This window comes from Adiantum capillus-veneris, chromosome 29 (genome assembly GCF_014529385.1).
Source record: "Adiantum capillus-veneris isolate H3 chromosome 29, ASM1452938v2, whole genome shotgun sequence".
NCBI lineage: Eukaryota > Viridiplantae > Streptophyta > Polypodiopsida > Polypodiales > Pteridaceae > Adiantum > Adiantum capillus-veneris.
The window spans coordinates 96978637-97003950 of NC_140959.1; the positions used below are offsets into that span (position 1 = coordinate 96978637).

The window sequence follows — 25314 nt, forward strand, 5'->3', positions numbered from 1 at the left end:
TTTGACCTTGATAAAGAAGGCTAGGATTTTCTCCATACTCATGCCAATTGCTTTTCAGAGGGCCTGCCAGGCGGGTTGCCACCAGCTCGCTGTGAGGATCATACTATTGATTTGATACCTGGAAGCACACCACCGAACCAGCTAGCCACCTTACCGTGTGAGCCGAGCCCAGAATGAAGAGATTATGAACCAAGTGAAAGACCTCTTGGAAAAGGACCTTATCCAGCCGAGTACTTCACCTTACTGCTCTCTGGTGTTGTTGGTTTTGAAGAAAGACGGATCTTGGAGAATGTGCATTGATTATAGAGCTCTCAATAAAATCACCATCAAGAACAGATTTCCAATTCCGAGGATCGATGATATTCTTGATAGACTACATGGATCCTCTTGTTTTAGCAGGATCGATTTGAAAAGTGGATATCATCAGATCCGAATGGTGCCGGGAGATGTCTACAAGACAGCTTTTCGGACGACCTTCGGTTTATATGAATTTTTGGTAATGCCTTTTGGCCTTACCAATGCTCCAACAACTTTTAACCGAATAATGGACATGATTTTCAGAGAGTACAGATCTTTTGTTGGCACTTTCTATGATGACATTATTGTCTTCTCCAAGGAAGAGGCAGAACATAAACATCATCTGGTACAGGTCTCTCAGGCATTGCGAGATCACAAGTTGGTAATCAATGCCAAGAAGAGTGAATTTTTCCTACGAAACATACACTTTTTGGGACACATCGTCTCAGCAGCAGGAGTTCAGATGGACCCGGCCAAGATTGAGACTATTCGTGATTGGCCCGATATGAAGAATATCCATGAAGTTAAAAGCTTCTTGGGCTTATGTTCTTACTAGCGGCAGCTCATTAGAAAGTTTGTAGAGGTTGCTTCTCCTTTGCATATCTTGACACAAAAAGGAGTCCCTTTCTCGTGGAAACCCACATAGGTGACTGCCTTTCAGACTTTGAAAGAGAAATCGACTACAGGACCAGTTTTGACTTTGCCGGATTTGCAGAAGTCATTCGAAGTATATTGTGATGCTTGTGGTCGTAGTCTGGGTGCGGTCTTAATGCAAGAAGGCCATGTCATTGCCTATGAGAGCCGATTGTTTTCAAGGCCGGAATTGACGGCACAGATATATGAGAAAGAGCTTTTGGCGGTTATCCATGCTCTTACTCAGTGGCGACATTACCTACTCGGAGCCGATTTTACGGTCTTCACTGACCATCAGAGTTTACGCTACTTCTTGTCTCAGAAGCAGCTTTTGGAAAAGCAGATGCGGTGGGTAAACATCTTGTCACAGTTTCACTTCCAGATTGTCCATGTGCAGTACAGAAGAACTTGGTGGCAGATGCTTTGTCTCGGAAGCCGTTGGTTCTGGCAATTTCCGCGATACACCATAGAAGCTTCGAGGACATAGTCGATCAGTATGCCATAGATACAGATTTTTCAGATGTATTTAGTCGAATACAAAATGGGGAGGTAGTAGCCGGATATTCCATTCGGGATGGCTACTTGATGAAGAAAACGATGTTGTGCGTTACACAACCGTTGAGAGAAAAGGTTATAACCGAATGTCACTGTCCACCATTTACGGGTCACCGCGACATTGATACCACCTTGAAAGGTGTGGAGCGATAATTCTTTTGGTCGAGACTCAAGAAGGACGTGGACGATTTTGTATGCCAGAAGGTCAAGTTTGACAGGCATAAAGCACAAGGATTGTTACAGCCTTTACCCATTCCCACCTGCCCCTGGGAAAGTATTGCAATGGATTTCATTTTTGATCTCCCGAAGACAGAGAGTGGGCAGGATGGTATCTGGACTATTATTGACAGATTTAGCAAGCAAGCTCATTTCATTCCAATAAAGAAAACAGTCAAGCCGGATCATTTAGCGAGACTGTTCATTGCCCAGATATTCAGATTACATGGCATGCCTGAGACAATTGTCTCTGACAGAGATCCCCAATTCACGAGTTTGTTTTGGAAGGGTATTTGGGAGAACATTGGCACACGGTTGCAATTCTTGTCATCTTTTCACTCGCAGACAGATGGGCACTCTGAGATTGCAAATTCACTCGTACTGGATTTGTTGAAGTCTTCTTCTTTGGACGAGAAGACTACATGGGAAAAGTATTTTGTCCTTGGTGGAATTTGCCTACAAAAAGGGGAAGGCGCCATTTGAGATTATTGAATTCGCTATGAAGGTTCCACCCTTTCTTAGCACGAAAGATAAGATTTTTGAAGCCGACCAGTTCACAAAAAACTTGGACTTGGTACGGGAGGCTTTAGAGAAATCTCAAGAAAGACTTAAGAAGGCAGCAGATCGACATGGTCACGATTTGAAATTAAAGGAAAACGATTGGGTGCTCTTACGTTTTGAGAAGCCACGCTCGAGAAAGAAAAAGGGAAAGGAGTGGCTTTTTCCAAAGCTTAGCATGAGATACTATGAACCTTTCCAAATAACCAAAAAGATAAATGATGTCTCCTTTAGACTGAAGCTGCCCGCTACTTGGAGAATTCACAATGCTTTTCATGTGAGTTTCTTGAAGCCTTTCAAAGGCGATGTGCCCGATGATGGGGAGCTAGATGAGCAACCCGAAGTGGAGGAAAGCGAGGAGATACTCGTTCCAGAACAGATATTGACACATAAAGATAGAAAGATAAAAGGTAAATTGATAAGGCGGTTCTTGGTTAAATTGAAGAACTATTCCGCATTGGATGCGAAGTGGATGGTGGAGGAGGACCTGGCAGATACTCCTCAGATTGTGAATCTTTACCTTGAAGCATTCAGTTTAGCATAGTCTACTCCGATAGAACCTCGATTTCAGCATGGGCGGAATTTGGTGCAGCGGGTTTGCACAAGAGGGGAGTCGCTCCTCTCCTTTGTCAACAGATTGCTCTGAATTTTGATAATAAAGTAACTAATGTCCCTATTGGGTTTCAGGGATACTGTGGACTGAGCGGCGACACTATTTTACTCAAGGATCCGATCGCAGTTTTCAAAAAGCAGATGACAGCAATTTCAACAAGCCTTGAATCAATTCACACTCGCTTGGAGCATATACAAATGCAAACCTCTTCTTGGAGTTACCCAACTGCTTCTCGGACTACACAAGCTGTTTCTTTGCCATCTTCTTTCGACGCTTCAGTGGTCGACTAGGAAAGAACTACTCAAATCAAAGGCTTTGGAACTCAGATTTTCTAACCCAAAGCATGGTGTCACGTGACACATCCAACCCTATGTGTCCGTGGACAAGCTACAGCATGATCAGGGTTCAGTCAGTCTAGATTTAGAAGTGATCTGGCACTTTTGTGAGTCTATTCGTAGACCGTGCATGCCCAGTCACTTGGTATAGATGCATATCCTCTTGTTGCACACAGCATGATCATCAGTATTCCCTTCAAAATCCATCAGATTCAGTCAGGGGAATTTTCCAGTGCATTTAGCCTATTTTCCCTATTTTTGGTATTTTCACTTATTATTTTTAAGTGACTTTCCAACAAAAGTAGGTAGGGCAATTTTGCTAAGTTATTATATAAGCAAACCCAAGTTAGCACTAAATGGAAGAAGAGGCAATAGGAGCTCCCGCTCAACAAGCACCTTCTCAACAAGAACCCCATCAGATCTCAGGCGTTTTGTGTTTTCTTCACCGCCAAAACCTCACATAGCCTAGCGTTTTGGATCGCGATCACCTCCTAGCTATTCCCTGGCGCTTTCAGCCCTGATCATCGCCATCAACCCCAGATCACCTCAGCGTTTTACTAACGCTACAACAGATGCCCAGCGTTTTTGGTTTTCAGCCATTCCGCAGCAAAAGAGGCAGCGCTTTTAGCAGTCAAACTCAGCAGCAGATTCAGCCCTAAATGATTGCAGAAGATCTCCATAACGCAGCCAAAACAGTCATTTTCAGCCACCCACAACCCCCCAAAGATTTGCAGATTTTCAGCAGATAGAAGACCACAGATTTCAGCGCTAAAGTCGTCGTCGTCATCCCCGTCATCGTCATCGGCATAGTCCCAGATTGCATCAGTCCATTGCATCGTCATTGTACCACTTTGTGCAATCATAAGTAGACCACTCTCGCCGACGAGAGTGGGGCCTTCAGAGGAGGGTTTTACAACGTCTCTGGTGTCGTATTCTCTTCTCTCTCTATCTCTCAGTCTCATACACTTGCACGCACATTGTCCATTCACTTTGTCCGTGATCATAGCATTCTCTCATTAAGAACGGACTTCAACTACTTCAATTGAATCTTTGGACACGAATTGTTCTATTGATAAACCTTTACAGATGGATGTACCTCCAAATACTACTCTGTCTCAGTCTACGACATCCCTTCAGGAGGATTTTACTGTTCTAGACAAACCAATGGAATACCTTACAGATTTCCAACCAGTGGTCTTCACTCAACAAAAAACTCAAGTCAGTTTACCAATAGTTTTCCTCGAAGCAGATAAAGATTCAATCTTTTATTGGACAAAGCTCCAAGTTATAGATGACTTTGACAAAAGCACTAATCAAGTTGCGGATGTGATACTGATACTTTTGACAAAGATGAGACAAGTTGCAGTGTAGCAAACTCCTGACGTGTCAAAGCCTAAAGAATGGAGCCAACTTACAGATGCCGGCCGAGGGACCTAAACCCTAAGAAGAACAAGTAACAGAAGAAGTGTCACAAAGTGATGACATGGTTGCCTGAGAGCAGAAACCCTAACCCTAATTTTTGCCAAAAACCCTAACTGTTGAAACCCTAATTCTGGAAACCCTAACCCTAAAACCTGCAAACCCTAATTTAATGCCAGAAACCCTAAAACTGCAGAAACCCTAATTCTGGAAACCCTAACCCTAAAACCTGCAAACCCTAATTCTGTTGCCAGAAACCCTAAAACTGCAGAAACCCTAATTCTGGAAACCCTAACCCTAAAACCTGCAAACTCTAATTCTGTTGCCAGAAACCCTAAAACTACAGAAACCCTAACCCTAACCCTAAGGGCAGATTTCCGCGTCTTGCGTTGGTTGATGGCGTGGCAGGCTGTACAGATTTTCGTGATTTACGTTGGCAGCTTTTGGACCAGAAGCTTTTGAGTTCTAAAAGCTTTTTTATTGTATTTGCTTTTTAGGCCAAGGGCCTTTAAATATGAGGCTAGGGCTCATTCTCTGGCATGCTTCCTGGAGAAGGTGCAGAGTATGGAGTACCGGCTTGTACTTTGATGATGCAATATAAAGAAATACTGAAAGGGGCGCCAAGGTTTGGGGCCAATACTCTGTGGGGTGGAATTCCGCCACTCCGTGTCGCGTGTCGTCTCTCTCTTTCAGTTCAGTTGTTATTGAAGTGCTAAAAGTCTGTTCAATCTGTTCTTTTCTATTGGCACATGGTGCCTGCCTTGTGACATGCAGATATGATCCGTTTTCAGTCTGGCAAAATAGTTATGGTCAATAACAGTGCAATGACATGGGACTTAACAATTAGAGCTTTGGATGTGGAAGCAAGCAGGAATACATTCTCCTTCTATCGTGCAATTATCCTGGGTTTTAATTTGAATGGGAGGGAATGTCACAATTGTGACTATGTTACAGTATTACACCTACTCCTTGTTGCAGATATGCGAAGTGCCATGCCAAGTAGGACCCCTATGCTTGGATGGTTGCGACTCTTTGCTCAAAGGACATGCCTCTTCGTCAAAAACCACACTCCTTCGACGTCTGGTCACACCCCTTCGCTCTATGGGTGCGACTCTTCGCCCAATGGTTGCAACTCTTCGTCCAAGGGATGTGTCTCTACGCCTGAAGTCATGTCTATTCGCCATGAGATGTGTCTTTTCATTTGTGTCTCTTCGTCTCCTATATAAGGAGCCTATTGTACTCCGTTTTCAAGCATTCAAGCAATCAAACACAGAGTCTTCTGAGTCTTGTCTCTGAGTACAATTCAAGTTTCTTAAGTCTTAATCATTAGTTTAAGTACTTAATTAAGATTAGTAACTAGAATCCTCGCAGTTATGGTGTTTAACACCACACCACAGTGGATCAGGAGATCAATACCTACATTCACTTATGATCAGGAGACTGTGGAGTACGCAGATGCATACACTTATCTTGGGGTAGTTTCTTTGAAGAGAGCAGCAGAGAGTAGACTGACCAGAGCGTATGCGGCCTTTGGAGGATTGGAGAGGATATGTTGATAGGTTCAGTTCTAGGAACCCTGAACAAAGCTCTGGCTCTTTGATACCTGGTAGCTTCAACTATGCTCTATGGGGTTCAGGATTGGGGACCCTCTATGGGTCAGGATGGGTGGAGAGGCCCTTGGTATCTATGATCTCTCAGCCGATTAGAGCCAAGGCTTGCGTGACACACTAGATTAATGTAGAGTGGAGCTAGCCCCCCCCCCATGGAGATAGAGGCGCTTACTAGATAGTCTCCTTTATGCACAGCTTATGGGATACTACCAGAGACAAATATGCCAGATTGGCCCTTGAGACTTGAGTCCTAGCTTTACAGGGGGAAACATCATGCTGGTATGCATAGATGTCATCATGGTTCCATATACATGGCTTCAGCATGGACAGCTTGCCTCCCTTCCAGTACTCCCTTGATGCACCATTGTTGTCTCTTAAAGGGGTGGAGATTACTAGGCTCATTTGCCAGGACGTGACCCAGTTGGACATTAGGAGGACATGGATAGAGCCGACACAGGAGTTGGGCACAAAGATGGCTTTCTATAAATAGCATCTTCTCCAACTCACAGGGGATAGGTTTGTGATTCGACCCAGCTACATGGATACACATCTATCTCATGGGTTACGGTGTGCCATTGGTCAGATACGAACATCTTCACACCAACTTGAGATCAAGACTGGTAGATTCAGAGGGATACCAACAACGAGTTGAATATGCCGCCTATGCCATGCAGAGCCAGAGACGGAGACACATTATATATGTCAATGCACAGTGTATTACGAGATACAGGGTCGCTTCCACTGTCTATTCAGAGAAGGCTTCCGACCCTTCTCGAGAGTCGTGAGCTACGAGGACCTATATCTACTTGAGTTACACAGACTCAAAGATAGAGATCTGGAGAGAGATATCAACCAAACACTGGATAGATAGAGGAGCAGCCACCACTGCAAAGCTCAGGTCATACTCACACCCCCGGAACTCTCATTGACCGAGCATTGGAGCTAGGGAGGTCGAGACGCCCACGACTGAGGGGAGGAGCTTCACAGCATCGACGAAGACTACAACAGAGGATTCGAGCCATAGTATCTTGACATCTAGAGTACAGATGAGGATGGATTCATCACCCATTGTATTTTTCTCTTGCATTGGGCACCCCATGTATCAATGATCAGACATACCCCACACAGTTCCAGCTAGTAGCACTTCTAGATTCATTTTAGTATCTCTTTTTTTGTACTCTGACACGGTACCAAATTCACAAGTTTGTAACGAATTGGTCTCATAGGTCATTTTGGCCTTTTGAAGACGTTAATATATCATTTCATCTCTCTCTCTCTCTCTCTCTCTCTCTCTCTCTCTCTCTCTCTCTCTCTCTCTCTCTCTCTCACGATTGTGACTTGTTACACTCTTCTTGATTCATTACAGATGCAGATGCGAAGTGTGACTAACCCAGGAGGACTCCTGTTCTCGAATGGTCACACCCCTTCGCCCAAAAGGCATACCTCTTCGCCAAAAGCCACACTCCTTCGACGACTGGTCACACCCCTTCACCATACGGATGCGACTCTTCACCCAATGGTTGCAGCTCTTCGCCGAAAGGATGTGTCTTTTCGCCTAAAGTCATGTCTCTTCACAAAGAGACATGCCTCTTCACTGATGACTATTGAATTCCTATAAAAGGAACCCTTGGATCACACTTTCAATCAATCAAACACAGAGTCTTATAAGTCTTGTTCTAAGTTCAGTTTCAGTTTCTTAAGTCTTAATCATGAGTTTAAGTACTTAATTAAGGATTAGCGACTAGAATCCTTACAATGGTATCAGAGCAAATTTTTTCCGGGGACTCGAAGGTTACGAGCCTCTCACCCTCGCCGCTACTCTCCCCCTTCCCGGAGTTGTATGGAAGCAGAAGAAAGATGGCCAGGACCCATGTTAGCATGAGGTAATCTTTTCTCAAACACATACATAAAGATAAGCAGAAGATGGCAGACAGAGTAGGTGTTGCGGCGTACCGATTGCAATTCCAGACTCTTCGCGAGGACAGGATGGGTTGCACTCTTTCCTTCTTGCGCAAGTGACGCGACCCAGTGCATCCAGGCCGCCCCTTCACCCGGCACCTCACTCACGGCAGCCCCATGTTGGCAGCGCTGGCTGTTTTTCCAAGAGGCAGCAACGTTCGAATTAAAAGGCAGCTACGCAGCGTTTCACTTTAACTCCCAGCGCTGATTTAAATTGGGGCCACCTTTTCATTTTAAAAGGTTTATTGGCTGGCCGCCCAACTTAATTTTAAGTGGGCACCCTTGGGCACCCCTTTGTAGAAAAATTAAACAAAAAAAAAAACCAAGAGGCCAGCGGCAGCCAGCGCAATGGCAAAACAGCGCCATCATGAGAGAAATTCAGCGCACCCTCTTCTGCTAACTTCCAGCGTCACCAATTCTAGCCATCAACAGACGCGCACGCGGGCTTGTTCAGAGTCATGGACGACGATGCCTTCGACGTTCCCGTCAATTTTCTCTCGTACATAGACGAGGTACTCGAAGAAATATTGCCAGAAAATCCTCCTCCGGCTCCCGAAGTGATAATTATACCAAATACCCCCGAAGCAGAACCCGTACCCGAACTGGAACCCGCATTCGAACCGGAAGTCATTCTTATTTCGGATTCCCCGTCTCCAGTTCCAGTTCGAGAGGAAAGACAGGTTCCTGACTTCATTCCGGCACCCGAGCCTGCTCCTGTACCTGCATTACAGCCAGCAGTGTTGCCCCAAAATTACCTGGTTTATGTCACCCATCGGCATGCCTCCCGCTCACAGGGCTGGGTGGTGTGGCATATCATCGTTACATGCGAGCCTCTTCATTTGCCACACTACGAGCATATACTGAGCCTGTACCCCCACTTGGCCTATTCTCTGACGGAGTGTCACGCGGATTCAATAAACGACATCATTTCCCAACAGCCTTTAGTTCGGGTTCACAGCGAGTTACAGCTTCCGGACTACACGCCTTTGACGCCAGACGACACCTCCTATCGACGAGGTGGAAGATATCGAGGATTCGGATCTTGGACCAGATTTCTTAGGGGAGTGGGACGCAGCATCAACTGCAGCTTCACCTTTTTACGGCAACCACACCTCTCCAGCTTCTCCGAGATATTCCCTCTGAGCCGTTAGAATGTCAGAGACAGGCAGTGCTGCACCAGACGATCCGATAGCCATCCTCAGAGAACAGATGTCCGTCCTCCAGGAGGCCCTCTCCACCGGTCTTGCATCGATGACCGCACGTTTAGATGTCCTGCAGACCTTTTCTTCTTCGAGGACGCAGCCAGCTACCCATTCAGTTTCTTCGGTAACAGAGTCAGTTCCTGAGCAAGTCGACGCTCCGGAACCAGAGGTAGACAATCCTGAATTGAAATATCTTTTTAAGATAATAAACACAGCACAAAAAAAGAAGATAGATGCAAAGTTGCCCGAGCCATACAACAGTCGCCGCGATAAGCGCGTGCTGGACCATTGGCTTTTCAAAATGGAGGTCTACTTTTCAAATATTGATCTCATTGAAAGCAAGAAAGTTGCTTTGGCTAGCTCTCTACTAAAGGATACTGCATTCCTTTGGTGGCGTCGCCGCATCAAAGATGGAAAGATCACCGCTACTTGGGACAAATTCCGGCGCGTTCTTTGCAAGGCTTTTGAGCCTGCAAATGCCGATTTCCACGACCGGTCTTCTCTCCGCCGCCTGAGCCAAACTGGCTCCTTGGCCGCGTACATCTCAGAGTTTCAGAAATTAACTCTGGAGATAGAGACACTCAGTCCTTCCGACAAACTCCACAGTTTTGTTGACGGACTTGAGCCTTCCCTGCGAGATGATGTCCATAAATTTAACCCTGCCACATTGGATGCTGCAATCGCTTATGTTGAGCGTCTTGGTGACAATCGGCGCCCACTCAGAAGTTTCCTTCCTGGTGATCGAGTTTCCAATTCTGCAAGCTCTTCACAACGTAATTACCAAGGACAAGGTGGTCAGAATCAGCGTTCTTTCTCATGAGCTCACTCTTCGAGACAATACTCTGCTGGACAAACTTCTTTCCGACCCCAATCTTCTGGACAAGCAGCCACTTCCAGAGCCTCCTCTTCGGCAAATAATCAGAATCGACGAAACCATCGTCCCAATCATAGAAGGAATGGTCGTCGTGATTTTCGGCCGAATACGTCCTCTGAACAGCAATCCTCTTCATCAACTCCTTCAAGCTCCAACTCCAACCGTATAGGATTATGTACAATTTGTCATGGAGATCACAGATGGTATGAATGCCCCAAGAAGCCAAATCCTTCAAATCCTCACCAGAATTCTCACATGGAGACGTCAATTGCAGAACCTATCCACAACCAACCTCCTTTCCCAGACAAAGACAAACAGGCAGCACGTTGTGTTCGAGTTTCCAAGGTTGTAAGTGCCTTAATGATGAATGCTCGGAATCACGTTACTACTCCAGTGGATCTTTCGAATCAGGTTCTCAGCCTCCTTGGCTTTGTTGGCAAGCAGCCAATCAACGTTCTTGTGGACAGTGGGTGTTCTACTAATTTCGTCAGCACATCTTTGATTACTAAATTGCGCCTTCAAACTCAACCTAGTGAGGCAGCTTACCAAGTAGAACTTGCTAATGGTTCCTTCCTCGAGTGCAAAAAAAGGATTGAAAAGCTGGATTTTCAGATACAGGATTACCAAGATCAGCTTGGTTTTTCAGTTATGCCCTTGTCACATTACGACTTGATCCTTGGCCAATCTTAGTTATTTCAGTATGATCCAATAATCAGTTTCAGAGATCACTCAATTCGGCTCTTTCACAAGCAACAAGAAATAGAGCTTCGTGGTCTTTTCAGTGCCAAACCCATTATATTGGTTTCTGCTTTACAAGTCAAACGGCTGGTTCGAAAACGTGATTGTGCTACTGCCTTAATCATGTTAAGAGATGTTAAACCCGGTGCAGAAGAAGCAGAAGTTAAATCCTCCTCAAATATTGCCTATTTGCAGCAACCCTTCTTTCAACCACATTTGGACTTGTTTCCCGATGAGCTACCAACAACTTTGCCTCCTCGGCGTCCCATAGATCATCCCATTGATTTGATCCCCGGCCAACCTCCACCAATTCGAGCCCCTTATCGAGTTTTATACTCAGAGTCTCAAGAGATACAGCGGCAGCTAGAAGATTTGTTGGATAAGGGTCATATTCGCCCAAGCAAAAGTCCCTTTGGAGCTCCTGTTCTGTTGGTCAAAAAGAAGGATGGATCTATGTGTCTTTGCATCGACTATCATGCTTTGAATAAGTTGACGATCAAAAACAAGTTTCCCTTGCCTCGCATTGACGAGTTATTTGATCAGTTACTGGGAGCAAAGATCTACTCAAAAATTGATCTAAAATCAGGGTATCACCAAATTCGCATTCGTATTGGTGATGAGTACAAGACAACTTTTCGCACCAAGTATGGTCACTATGAATTTCTGGTATTACCATTCGGGTTAACCAATGCCCCGGCCTCTTTCATGACGCCGATGAACGAAATATTCGGAACATACTTGGACAAGTTCGTGATCGTGTATTTGGATGACATTTTAGTTTTCAGTCGAACGATGGCTGGAACGATGGCTGGTCACAAGGAACATTTGATGCTTGTCTTCCAAGTTTTGCGAATCAATGTGCTATACATCAATAAGAAGAAAAGTGATTTCTTCAAGAATCAGGTGGAATACCTTGGTCACATTATTTCTGCCAGTGGTGTTGCAGTCGATCCCAAGAAAATACAGGTCATAGTGGATTGGCCTTTACCGCTCACCATCTCAGATGTGCACTCCTTTTTGGGACTTGCAAACTTTTATCATACCAAGCTCCACAAATTCTCCGATATTGCAGCTCCTTTGACTGAGCTTACCAAGCAGGATAAACTTCAATGGACTGAAGAAGCAGAACAATCGTTCAAAGCCCTTAAACATGCCTTGATGACAACTCCAGTTTTGGCTATTGCAGATCCTACTCAACCTTTTCAGGTCATGACGGATGCGTCAAATCGTGCTTCTGGAGGTGTTCTTATGTAGAATGAGCGTGTCATTGCTTTTGACAGCCGCAAATTTTCAGCCATACAAATGAGATACCCAGTTTATGACAAGGAATTTTTAGCCATTGTTCATGCTTACCGCACTTGGAAACACTATCTTCTTGGCGCAGATTCCGTGGTGCAAACAGATCATCAGTCATTAACATACATTTTTACTCAACCGGTGATGAATCCTCGTCAAGGACGATGGGTTGAGTTCTTGGCAAATTTTCATATGATTATTCAATACATGCCAGGCCTTGCAAATGCAGTTGCAGATGCCTTAAGCCGTCTTCCTCGAGCCATCAACTTTGCCATTTCCGGTGTGCAGATGGAAATGCCTGCTTGTTTCAAGCATGAGTATTTGACAGATCGAGATTTTGGGGATGCATTTCAAGCCCTTAAATCCTCTACTCCGACTCCTGCAGAGATGAATATGTTTGCAGCTTACACCATTGTCAATGACTTGTTGTATTACATTGATCGCATTTGTGTTCCACACAATACACCATTGCGGAAAAGTTTGATCCAAGAACATCATGAAGTTCCTTTTGCTGCTCATCCAGGCATCAACAAGACATACAGATTGTTATCTGCGACATATTTTTGGCCACAAATGCAACAAGATGTTATCAAGTTTGTCAAAGCTTGTCATTCCTGTCAAACAATGAAGGCCTCTCGACAACTTCCTCAAGGGTTACTTCATCCTTTGCCCGTACCTCAAGAAAGATGGGAAAGTGTCAGCATGGATTTTATCACTACATTGCCTCGTTCTCAAAAAGGCAATGCACAGATGCTCGTAGTGGTGGATCGGTTTTCAAAGATGGCACATTTTATTCCTTGCAAGAAAGCTGCCTCGGCACCAGACGTTGCGTAATTGTTTGTGCAACACATTTTCAGATTACATGGATTACCAAAGTCTATTGTTTCAGACAGAGATCCAAAATTCACAGGGCATTTTTGGACATCCCTTTTCAAATCCCTTGGTACAAATTTGTTATTCAGCTCAGTATACCATCCTCAAACTGATGGGCAGAAAGAAAGAGTGAATCAAATTTTGGAAGAAATGCTTCGACATTACATACAAATTCGATTGGGATCATGGGAAGAGTATTTGCCACTTGTAGAGTTCGCATACAATAACTCTATCCATTCAGTAACTGGCATGACTCCATTCCAAGCAGCTTATGGGCATACTCCTCTTATACCGACAAACTTTGTTCTTCAACACAAAGTAGCTCTAGCAGATCAGTTGGTTCAAGAAATGCAAGATGTACTTATTCAAGTACGTGACAAGTTGGTTCATGTCCAACAAAAGTACCAGAAACAAGCCAATAAGCATAGACGACATGCATATTTCCAAGAGGGAGATTTGGTTTTATTATATGTAGCACCTCATCGCTACAAAACTGTGAAATCGGTCTTTCCAAAGTTGCACCCTCACTTCTATGGACCTTTCAAAATAATCAAGAAGTACTCAGTTGTCAGTTACAAGTTGGAACTTCCACTCTCATGGGGAAAACTTCATCCAACTTTCCACATTTCTTGGCTCAAACAATACATATAAGGAGATTCGCCAATTCCAGACTTCTCTTCTTATGTGCCAGAAATTGAAGATGAACACATAATTCTTGTTCCAGAAAAGATTCTTGATGTAAGACAAAAAGAAACAAGATGAAAGATCACAATAGAATTTCTTGTCAAGTGGATGGATCTTGATGAGTCAGACTCAACTTGGTAGACGAATGAAGATATGCAGCAGTACCCAAACCGCTTCACGATTTCTTTGAAAACCGGAAGACTTTCATCTAAACACGGGGTTTTAATGTAAATGGGAGGGAATGTCACGATTGTGACTTGTTACACTCTTCTTGATTCATTACAGATGCAGATGCGAAGTGTGACTGACCCAGGAGGATTCCTGTTCTCGAATGGTCACACCCCTTCGCCCAAAAGACATACCTCTTCGCCAAAAGCCACACTCCTTCGACGACTGGTCACACCCCTTCACCATACGGATGCGACTCTTCACCCAATGGTTGCAACTCTTCGCCGAAAGGATGTGTCTTTTCGCCTAAAGTCATGTCTCTTCACAAAGAGACATGCCTCTTCACTGATGACTATTCAATTCCTATAAAAGGAACCCTTGTATCACACTTTCAATCAATCAAACACAGAGTTTTCTAAGTCTTGTTCTAAGTTCAGTTTCAGTTTCTTAAGTCTTAATCATGAGTTTAAGTACTTAATTAAGGATTAGCGACTAGAATCCAAACACTCTCTCTCTCTCTCTCTCTCTCTCTCTCTCTCTCTCTCTATATATATATATATATATATATATATATATATAGTTGTTTTGAAGTGCTAAAAGTTTGCTCCAGTCTCTTCTTTTCTGTTGGCATGTGGTGCCCTCCCATTACATTGAAAGTGCAGCAGACCTCAACGCAACGCTGAAAACACAGCTGATGATGGCACGATGTATGGGCAGCAGATGAACACAAAATCAAGGGTGATTGGGCTCTAGAGTGAGGGCGACTCCGGTTGCTAGGACTCGGAATGGACTACAAGAGGAGTCGATGAAGATGATGGAAAGACGCAGCCACGAGGAGGGTGATCCAAATCTAAAACCCTAGCTATAGAGAGAGTGGGTGGTTCGAGAGAAAACGCTAGAGAGATAGGGCACTCTCAGATTATAGTTGCAATATGAGGGGAGGTTTTATAGGGATCTAGTGGCCTAGACGATCACAAGACAAATGGATGCCTTGTGAGTGCACACGTGCACATAATTGAATTTTTGGCGCTATTTTATCTCTCTAACCAATGATGCACTTGCCCTCGGAACTGGACCGACATATTCCCCTAGCACTGAACTACATGCTCGTGTTTCTGGATGCCCACCAAAGGGTAACAACAACAATCAAACACATGTACAAACCATTTATGCAAGGGGTTCCAAAACTAGAAGTGTGATCACGAAGTTGCCATAACTAAATTCTTTGGACTTTGTAGACAACCTTGGCTCCAAAGACATAGTAACTGCATGTCCACGTGGCACATCAGAGCCATGTGCATGTGACAGGACATGAGGGGACTTAGAACATGCTCACAAAATTGCCGGAACTAAATCCCTCGATGGAAAAACTATAGTAGTAGCATATCCACGTGCCACAAAAAGCCATGTGCACGGGACAATATCAGCAGGAATTGAGCATACCATTTATATGCCAGCATTTTGGCTTCACATCTCTCTCTCTCTCGCTCTTCCTCTCTCCATCTCTCTCTAGCTTTTCTCTCATTGCTAGGTATCTCTCCCTCTCTTTGCATTTTCTACAGGGTACATCCTTTGTCCCCCTCAGGTCGAGGGAAACCCCATTCATAGGTTTTCCCTTGTAGTGAAGGCTGCCTATCATATGTAGGCTGATTTGAGGAGGATTTTCATTGTGGAGATTTTCTTCTCTGTGGTTATCATCGCATTCCTGTACCAAACCTAACATTATCACACATCCTATGACCTAAGCGACCTCTCTCAAGGTTAGGTACCGGGTTTATAGAGGTGTGCATCTCCCAGCATTATGGTGGCTGCTTATACAGTCTTCAAGAAGAAGAACACGTCATTGCAAGGTGTACCAGCCATAGTTCCTCGGAACGGGAACGGGAGGGTGAGGAACGGGACAGTAACGGGAGGTAGGAGGGGGCCCGAACGGGAACAGGAACGGGACCGGAACGGTAGACCAAAGAAACTATATATATTATATGTATTATAGGCTCATATGTTAGTGAAAAACTTTAAGCTAAGCTTTTGAATTTGACCATATTTAGACATGTTTTATGATGACGGAGCTTGAGACAAGGATGGAGTTTGACTCTTGAAGAGAGAGAGAGAGAGAGAGAGAGAGAGAGAGAGGGGGGGGGCGGGGGGAATGGAGCTTGAGAAAGAGAGGTAGAAGCCACATTTGTTCTCTTAGGGTGTTGTGCTTTCCGCCAAAAAAGAACAGGTAGAATCTAGAGCTCCATGTCCAAGCTTAAAGCTTCAACAAGGAGAGTAGCTCAATAGAGATGTCGAGAGCTCGAGGAGAGACGAGCCTCCAAATCAGCCCCAAATCAACCCTCCAAATAGCATCCAAACAACCTCAAATCAGCCCTCAAAATAGCCCCAAATCTGTTCCTAAATAGATCCAAATCTGCCTCCAAACAGCCCCAAACATGCCCCCAAATGGCTAGTTAAAAAATCATTGACTTTTTTGGTTGACTGTTCCAGATTACCGTTCCGCCGTTCCTGGTGCCCTTCCACCCCGTCCCCCCATGTTTTGGGTCAGCGTTCCGATTACACCCCATTCCGGAACGGCGTTCCGTTCCCGACTCCGTTTTGGAAGCCACAAACCTGTTCAGAATGCCGTTTCGGAATGTTTAGGGTGCGTTACGCCCGTTCCGTGTTACTATGGTACAAGCTCTTCATTGTAGAGAAGAGGTGTACTTGCATCTGTGTTGTTGTTGTCACGGGTTTCCATCCATCTTTTGTCATCGATTCTCACAAGAGCTTGAATAGACATGGAGACCACACAACTTGTGTGTGGTGAGCATCTGGGACTCAAGGGTGAGAGCCTTAAGCAGAGTATCACGGGTGGCTTGGTTGTAAGAACTTGAAATTTCTATGTCAAGTATGCACACTTTGTCTTATGTCCCTAGTGTACTTGTTGTTAGACTTACACCACTCTGTTGCTTCACAGGTCTAGGGCATACATGTACGGCTAGTTGTGCCTTCGGGCTGGCCACCCTTTGCATATGCATTTAGAATGCACTGTCCGGCCGCCCACCTTGTCTGGGCGCCCTCATATTTCATTTATTTTTTGTTGGGTCATGGGGGATTTTATCTGGCATTGCCCTACCTCCCCTTGGGCACCTTTATATGGGGCAAGGGAGGGGGGTACCCACTTCCATAGATCACAGATATCATCTGGCATTTGTACGGGTTTTCTGCTCTGGTAGTCGTGGGGGGCTGATCGCCCCCTCTTCCCTACACCAGCGTTTGTGGTCACTTTGGCTTGACATGCACGACGCCCGGTCAGACTACTGACCATGGAGGAGATTGATGAGATCCGCCAACGACCGATGCTGGATCTCCTGTGATCTAGTTATCCCAGCTAGCTGTTTAGCTGCTTAGTCCACACCTAGCAGCAGTAGCAGTTTAGGATTCCATAGTATTTTATTTTGTCATTCTATCATTTTGTCATCTTGTTACTCTGACTCTGTATCAGATCCACCACATTGTAACTTTTTGGTCTCATAGGTCACTTTGGCCTTTTGAAGACGTTAATATAAAATTTCATTTCATTTCATTCTCTCTCTCTCTCTCTCTCTCTCTCTCTCTCTCTCTCTCTCTCTCTCTCTCTCTCTCTCTCTCTCACACACACACACACACACACACATGGTATTAGTAGCTTCAGGCTCTGATGATCCAAGGCGCATCTCCGCATCAGGTTCTCCTCTCAAGGGATCACATCAGCAGCGTTTTTGCATGAGCCAGACACTCGATGGGACATGCTGCGTTTTCATCGTGGAGGACTCCCTTCCATCTGCGTTTTTGCAGATCAGGCCAGTGGTTTTTCTTCTGGCTGCTGCCAGCGCTACACTTCTGGGGCATTTTTGTAGTCGCGACATCCCTCCCTCTACTTGCGTTTTTGGCCAGATCTGCGTGTTTTGGACCTTGCTGCATTTTTTGGTTTGCTGCTGCGTTTTCAGCAGAAGACGGGAGCACTGGGCCTTGCTCTCTACAGATCTTGCCTACATCACCGACTTGGCATCCGGTGGTCCGTGCGGTCTATCGCTGACTGCTGCAGCTTACGGTAGCTTCTACAGTGCAAACTGTTTAGTTTGGCTTTCCTTGTTTCGGAGGACATTTATGGTGCAGATTGCTACATCTGGCCTTCCTGGAGTTTTACACAGCTTAGCCACCTGGCCTCATTGGGTTACAGGTTCATGCATTGACAAGCTTCCGGTCATTCTTATGATGGTTCTTGGGCTTCCCCATTTTCTCCAGATGGTTTGACTACAGACACCACAAATCCTATTGGTCAGGACACTTACAGGTCTATTGGCACTTCTTTCACAACAAGGAGTTGTTTTCACACTCAGTTCGGGACCTTCACGCAGTATCTTCACCCTGTATCGGCAGAGTACAGTAGTTTGCTACACTACTCGTGATGGCACTTCACCATGGAGATTTCTTGACGGTCGGGCTACCCCAGACCGTTGCTACACTCGTGGAGTTCGCTGGAGTACTGTCTTTCAGTGGACATTGCAGCAGACATCTTCATCATTTGCCTCATCATCTTCGGCTTCATGCGGTTTGTTCAGCATCAGGTGCTGAGAGGGGGTGTTAAGACGTACACCACTCTGCTGCTTCACAGGTCTAGGGCATACATGTACCTCTAGTGTGCCTCCGGGATGGCCACCCTTTGCATATTCATTTAGATTGCATTGTCCGGCCACCCACTTCTGAGCCGGCTGCCCACCTTGTCTGGGCGCCCTCATATTTCATTTATTTCTTGTTGGGTCGTGGCATTGCCCTACCTCCCCTTGGGCACCTATATATGGGGGCAGGGGGGTACACACTTCCATAGATCACAGATATCATCTGGCATTTGTACAGGTCTTCTGCTATGATAGTCATGGGGGGCTGATTGCCCCCTCTTCCCTACACCAGCGTTTGTGGTCTCTCTCTCTCTCTCTCTCTCTCTCTCTCTCTCTCTCTCTCTCTCTCTCTCTCTCTCTCTCTCTCGCGCGCGCGCCCAACAAGCCGCCCATTTTTTGCTTAGTCTTTTGCTTGGTTCACATCGATCAACTTAGGACCCCATAGTATATATCTTTGTTTTGTACTGTTGTTAGGTTATTTTGTTACTCTGACTTTGTATCAGATCCACCACTTTGTAACTTTCGGGTCTCATTGGTCTTTATGGCCTTTTGAAGACGTTAATATAACATTTCATTTCTCTCTCTCTCTCTCTCTCTCTCTCTCTCTCTCTCTCTCTCTCTCTCTCTCTCTCTCTCTCTCTCTCTCTCTAGCTTGATGCATTCTCATGATTGTACTACATTGAGCATATAGACATGCATATACCCCTAGAGATAGAGCTCCATCCCTCCTCAGATACTCCACTACCTACATTCAGTTCAGTTTTGTATCAGTTTTGTTTCATTTGTCTTTCCGATAGACGGATGACATACACACCATGTACATTTGATTTGTCTCATAGGCCGATTTCGGCCTGACATAGACGTTAAAAATCTTTCTTTCTTTCTCTCTCTCTCTCTCTCTCTCTCTCTCTCTCTCTCTCTCTCTCTCTCTCTCTCTCTCTCTCTCTCTCTCTCTCTCTCTCTCTCTCGCGCGCGCGCGCACTCTCACACTTGTTATGGTTTCTTGTACTGAGCACTTTCAAGGAATGGTGGCCGGCGGGCCGTTCTGAACAGCATATATTTTTTTGTTTTGGAATCTAGCAACCGTGATGAGCTCCTTGGCTATAGCGTAGCTGATTGTGGAATTGCAGCAATTAAGTTTGTGCACCTTATATCTTGATGTGTGAGAGATTTATACAGAAAACTTGTTTCTTGTATTTTCTTTATCCTTTTGGTTCACTATGCTTTAAGGTAAATTGTTGATTTTTTCCTTTTTTAATGAAGTAAAAATTTGAGTAGTTGCCAATTACTTAATTTAATTGGCATCTTCTTCCTTTTAGAGGTGTGTACATTTCGCTTTTGATTTGTGTGTTTTGTGAGTGTTTAAGCCCTTGTCTTACCTTCATAAGGTAAGAGAATACCAAAAGCTTAGGTTGTAAAAGTTTTAATTTGCGCCACAACAGGAGACGATTGCCAATGACAACAGCAGATGACTGTCAATGCTTATTATATTAAAGGTAATGTAGACATATTTTACAGGGTTTAAAGGGGAGAGAGGGCGCGTCGGGGGTTTTCTCTTGGAGAACGCAGGGAGAATGATTCACTAAATGGGGACAGGCTTGTCTTTGGTTAGTACTCAAAAAATCGACCATCATCTTTTCAGGATCAGGATAGCATATGGACTTTTGGAAGTCTTTAAGTTTCGCTAAGAAAGTAACTGTAAAGATTTCAAGCATGCTTAATGTAAAATGAGGATTGAAGTTGTTTGCTGTGATTAAAGATTTGTCAAGCGCCTCATTTTGTAGAAATTTTCTTGTGCAGGATCTCAGTAAGCAGTTGAAATCGCCAGTGGTTTTTTCACACAATGATTTGCTATCAGGAAATGTTATGTACAGTGATGAAGAAGGTGATTTTTTCAGTGCTTTCTTCAACTAAAATTACTGCTTTTCTCAGCCGAGTTTGTATAATAACAGGAAATAAATTTTTGTTCTTAAAAATATGGTTTTCTCTGTTTGTTTATGTTAGATAAGCTCTATCTTATAGATTTTGAGTATGGCTCTTACAATTACCGGGGATTTGACCTTGGGAATCATTTTGCCGAATATGCTGGTTTCGACTGTGACTACAGCTTGTAAGCTGCAAGCATTATGGTAGATTATCTGTTGGTTCTTTACTTCATCTCATTACTGTATTGTAAATGTGTAGATATCCCAACAAGGAGACGCAATATCATTTTTTTCGACATTACTTGAATGCAGACGAACCAAACATGGTAGCTTCCTATGTTTCTTCAGAAGTGTATGCGTGTGCGTGCGTATATGAGGAGCCATGTGACCTTTTCATTGTTTTATATGGCTTTTTGATTAGCTCTTCTAGTAACAGGCTCTGAGTAATTGGCTAATTTGAGATTGTTTCAAGTAACAGGGCTTTTAAGTCATCTTGCACATAGGCTAATTTGCATGCTTTGCGTGGAGGATTCTTTTGGTTTGAGGAATAATTAGAGTGGATGTTTGTTGGATGCAGGTCATAGAATCAGAACTTGAGAAGCTGTATGTTGAAACTAATTTCTTTTGTCTTGCAAGCCATCTCTTTTGGGCTGTTTGGGCTATCGTTCAGGTGCGATTAAGGAATTTTGATTAATGATAAATAGGTGCTTCAAGTGAGTCCTTACGGGAAATTTTCGTGTTTATGCAGGCCAAGTACTCTTCTATTGACTTTGATTATCTAGACTATTTCTTCCTGCGGTACAAAGAGTTTGAGAGTCGAAAGAGTGAATTTATGTCCCTTGCGATGGTTCGTTAAACAAAGAAAAGACTATAATTGGCCACTCATTTTTTCGAGAAATGTCTCGTGTCGAGACGTTCATTGCTAACCATTTTCTGTGTGAGCTCTGATGCAGAGGGTGTATGGTTGAATGTTGTGCTCACTTGTATGCATATTTGGTGTCACTACAGTAGTGGTTCTATTTATTCATTCTTTCTAGAGTAGTTATCTGTGTTCAAGCGTCGCAAACTCGCTGACTTTATATTTCTGGGTTAGCTTATGGACTTTGAAGCATATGAAGCTCTCAATTCTTTGTGGTCGCAGGCATGAGTTTTTTTGCTCGTGCCTGTCTCGAGCATTGATTTCACAGAGCCGATTTTAGCCTGATTGTAACCTAATCATGCTATGATAGTGGTCAATACATTGTCAATTAGTTCTATTAAAGATCTAATCTTTAGATCATATTAGGTCTTATGTTATGTGGGTGACATTGGATGTTTCTAAGCTGTTTGAATTTGTATCTGTACAATCTTGTGTAGGTCTTAGCTCTCACCTTATTTTGGTCTGAGTGTTTCTCCTTCTCTTTGATATAATGGATGATTAATAAAGCATTTTGACTTTTTCTTTTTCACCTCACAATCTTCTCTCTTAAAATCACCATGATTCTCCTAGAAGGTGCAAGGAAATTGACAAAAGTTCAAATGCTCAGCTACACAAATTGTCTACATTTATGGGCTCCTTGTGTTTTGTATGCAAAGAGTTGCAAGCATGCCCAGGTATGTCTTATTGGGCCTTATTTAGGGCCCCTAGTCTCTCCTGGTTGAAAGAAAGTATCAGAGTTTTTATTAGTTATAAAAACCCACTCATTATTTTTCTCCAAATTGCCAGTGTTCAACATAAGAGTGCAAGACATGTGGCGCAGATTGTCACTGTTATTTACAAAACGACTTTAACATAAACAATTCAGTTATGTAGGGGATTTGCAAGTTTATTGCACCCATGTTCTCTCTTTAAAGCTTCTCCGTCCCATGTCTTGGTATATTTCTCTCCCCCCCTATCTATTGTAGATATGCAATTTGCTTTATTAAAATGACATGTAAAAAGTCTAAATTTTGAGGGTACTCACATTATTTTTGGTGAATTGGATGTGAAACTGACTTGGATGAGACACTAAAGATGGTGTCATAGATAGGGGTAAAGCAAATTCTACATGGAATGGTAAAGCTCAACATACTTCTCCAAAGGTGTTCCAAAAATGCCAGAGTTTGCGAAATTAATGTAACTGATTCAAGATTTATCAATTAGTAAATGGCATGGGAAGCAAAGTGGAAAGAATTAAATGATGCTATAGATGGAGCATCGGATGTTGTACATGACGAGTGAAACATCTTGCATGTTATGAGATAGACATGCGGTTGTACTAGAAGATCTTATGATAAAATCATTTGTGCATTTGGTAATTGTAGATTTATTTGAACAAATTTAAGAAGCTGCCATAGAATATGGAACCAATTGGGAGTGTTTCAAAGAAGCTGTTCTGCAAGCAAGTGATGATATATGGCTATGGAACTTGGATACAAAGGTGGGCAAGATGTAGATTTTTTCAAAGTATACGAAGCTACATAGAGGACTGGGATCAGGTTCTTGCAAAACTGAAAGGCGTGATATATGTTTGTCTTAAGTAGGATGATTTTTTCTTAGAGGTTAATGCTTTGGGGAATGTTGAAAGAGCATCTAAAGTCAAAATTGAAGCTAATGGATACTTTTCTATGTGCGCTACTGGTGCGAATGCCTATCTAGAAGGGGTGCATGATAGCTTACTCTAAAGTGGACATGCTTTCAATTGGCACAAGAAAAATAAATCCAGACAGAAGAATTATCCATAGATAAGTGTATGTATGGCTTATGCTTTGGGAGTGATGAATGCGATGGAAGACAACAAGGGAGAATAAGCCTTATGCAAAGTTGCATGAAGCAAGGATCAAAGTTTTCCGATAGATATTGATCATATGTAGGATTCCATCATTCAAGAGGATGTTGTTATACTTCCATGTGTAGATGTTGATGGTGTGGATTGAGTTACATTGGATATAATGTAAATCATTTAAGAGGATGTTGTTATACTTTCATGTCTAGATGTTGATGGGTGTGGATTGAGTTACTTTGGATAAAATGGTTCTCCAAGGTGATTACCAAATACCAAATGGAGATGTCTATAGGCCCAAAAGATGCATAATGGTTCCAATGCTAGAGAGTGCGAAGATGGTGAACCGGCTCATCTATGGCAGCTCGTCTACAAATGTTGCAAGGGAAGAAAAATTTAAGTAGATACTTGTTGCTTTTCTTGGAGGATGTGCAATATATGGTTGGCTTATGTGTTTTCTCTAATAAAGATAGTGTTAGTGATGTTATGGCTGCCAGTAGAAGGAGATGACTACACTTAAATACATGCAGATAGAGAGTTAAGGTTGTCGATTACCAATGATTAGATATGAATGCTATCTTTTTATTTAGGGGAATTTTTCAATCATTGTATGGATCATCAATGGTATCTGTTGTTTATGATGTTTGAACCCCGTGGATATAAAGATTTCAGGAAACATATTCAATACGGCTGCATGATTTTGTATACATGCTCTGGTGTTAAGCATGTTGGGTAGACTTACTTCATGATCTTTTGATGCAGTATAATCCAGAAGGGTGGTATGATGACAATCAAAAGTTGGAGAGTTTCTTCTCAAGCCATTTTGTCAAGTGGATGCTATGATGCTTATAACCTATGGTAGTCAAACTCTAGGTTGTTTGATTCATGAGGGTACTATGATACCTATGGTTTGTGGCGGATTCCCTATGTGTTATGAATTAGGGAGTCTACTGATTATTGGATGCTTGTTTTCTACATAACCCTAGAGGAATTTGGCCTTCCATATGATCTTGGAGGAGATTTGTTTAATGCACTCAAAATTTGAGTACTTATTAAGAGCATGTATAGATCGGTCATGATTCGGTTCTCGCAAAATCCATGCATGGGGATTTCATTGTGGTTAGCACATGCTAGAGGATGTGCAAGTTTAGAGGGGTTGAATGTCGTGATGATCCACTTCAGCAAGGGGAAAAGAGGAGAAAATAGTGATTTGGCTGATGTTAAGGGAAAGTGTGTCACGACTTAACCTTGAGCCAATTAGAAAGTGATTTGGGAGGAGATTAAAAAGGAAAACTTTTGCTTGAATATTTGCATGAGGGTCAACTTAAAGGGAATTGTGTATATTGGGATCAAGGGTGGTTTTCCAAACTTTGGCTTTTGGGCACCATTGAATGGTCACCCAAATGAAGCATGGATATATGATAGTTTGGGAACATGGGCAATTGGGTATACGGTCTCTCTATGGGATTTTTGTATGCTCGAGATGAGCGTTTTTCTTAGAGCTGTGCTTTGGCACAAGGTTTTTGGGCCTTTGGCACTTAGTAGCAAGGCCTTTTCAAGTTTTGGTCATTTCCCTTCAAACCTTTGTGTATTATAAGGGCACCAAATATGAGGAAGTTGGAGACGTTTTCTTGGAAATGGGGCACCAACATGGGATTTTGGCCACAAATAGGGCGCCCAAAAAATGGATTTTATCAATTGATTGGGCTTTGGCCACAAAATGGTCGTCCGGATATAATGTGAAAGGGGGGAGGGGGGCGGGGGATTAAGCAAACAAGCAGTGCCATGAGGGGAAGAGGAACTTGCATTGGCCACCAAAGATGCATCCACTCCAAAAACTTGGTTGAAATGGCCAAGTGGTGAATTTAGGGCAAACCCATTCTCCACACCTCGTTTAAAATGGCAAAGTGGCGGATTTGGATACAACCACCATTCCACAAACTTGTTAAGGTTAACCAAGTTCTCAATATGGAATGCA

At 43.5% G+C, this 25314-nt stretch overlaps 1 protein-coding gene across 1 annotated transcript in view; it reads left to right on the plus strand.

Moving 5' to 3' along the window:
• EMB1187 (Protein kinase superfamily protein) overlaps window positions 1–21886 on the plus strand; it is a 91036-nt gene extending 69150 nt beyond the window's left edge. The window contains exons 7-11 of the mRNA XM_086505574.1: window positions 20471–20555; window positions 20675–20780; window positions 20855–20921; window positions 21173–21265; window positions 21344–21886. Coding sequence (XP_086361700.1) covers window positions 20471–20555; window positions 20675–20780; window positions 20855–20921; window positions 21173–21265; window positions 21344–21451 — 459 coding nt within the window. The 3' untranslated portion in view covers window positions 21452–21886. The remainder of the gene's footprint in view (window positions 1–20470; window positions 20556–20674; window positions 20781–20854; window positions 20922–21172; window positions 21266–21343) is intronic.
• The last annotated feature ends 3428 nt before the right edge of the window (window positions 21887–25314 follow it).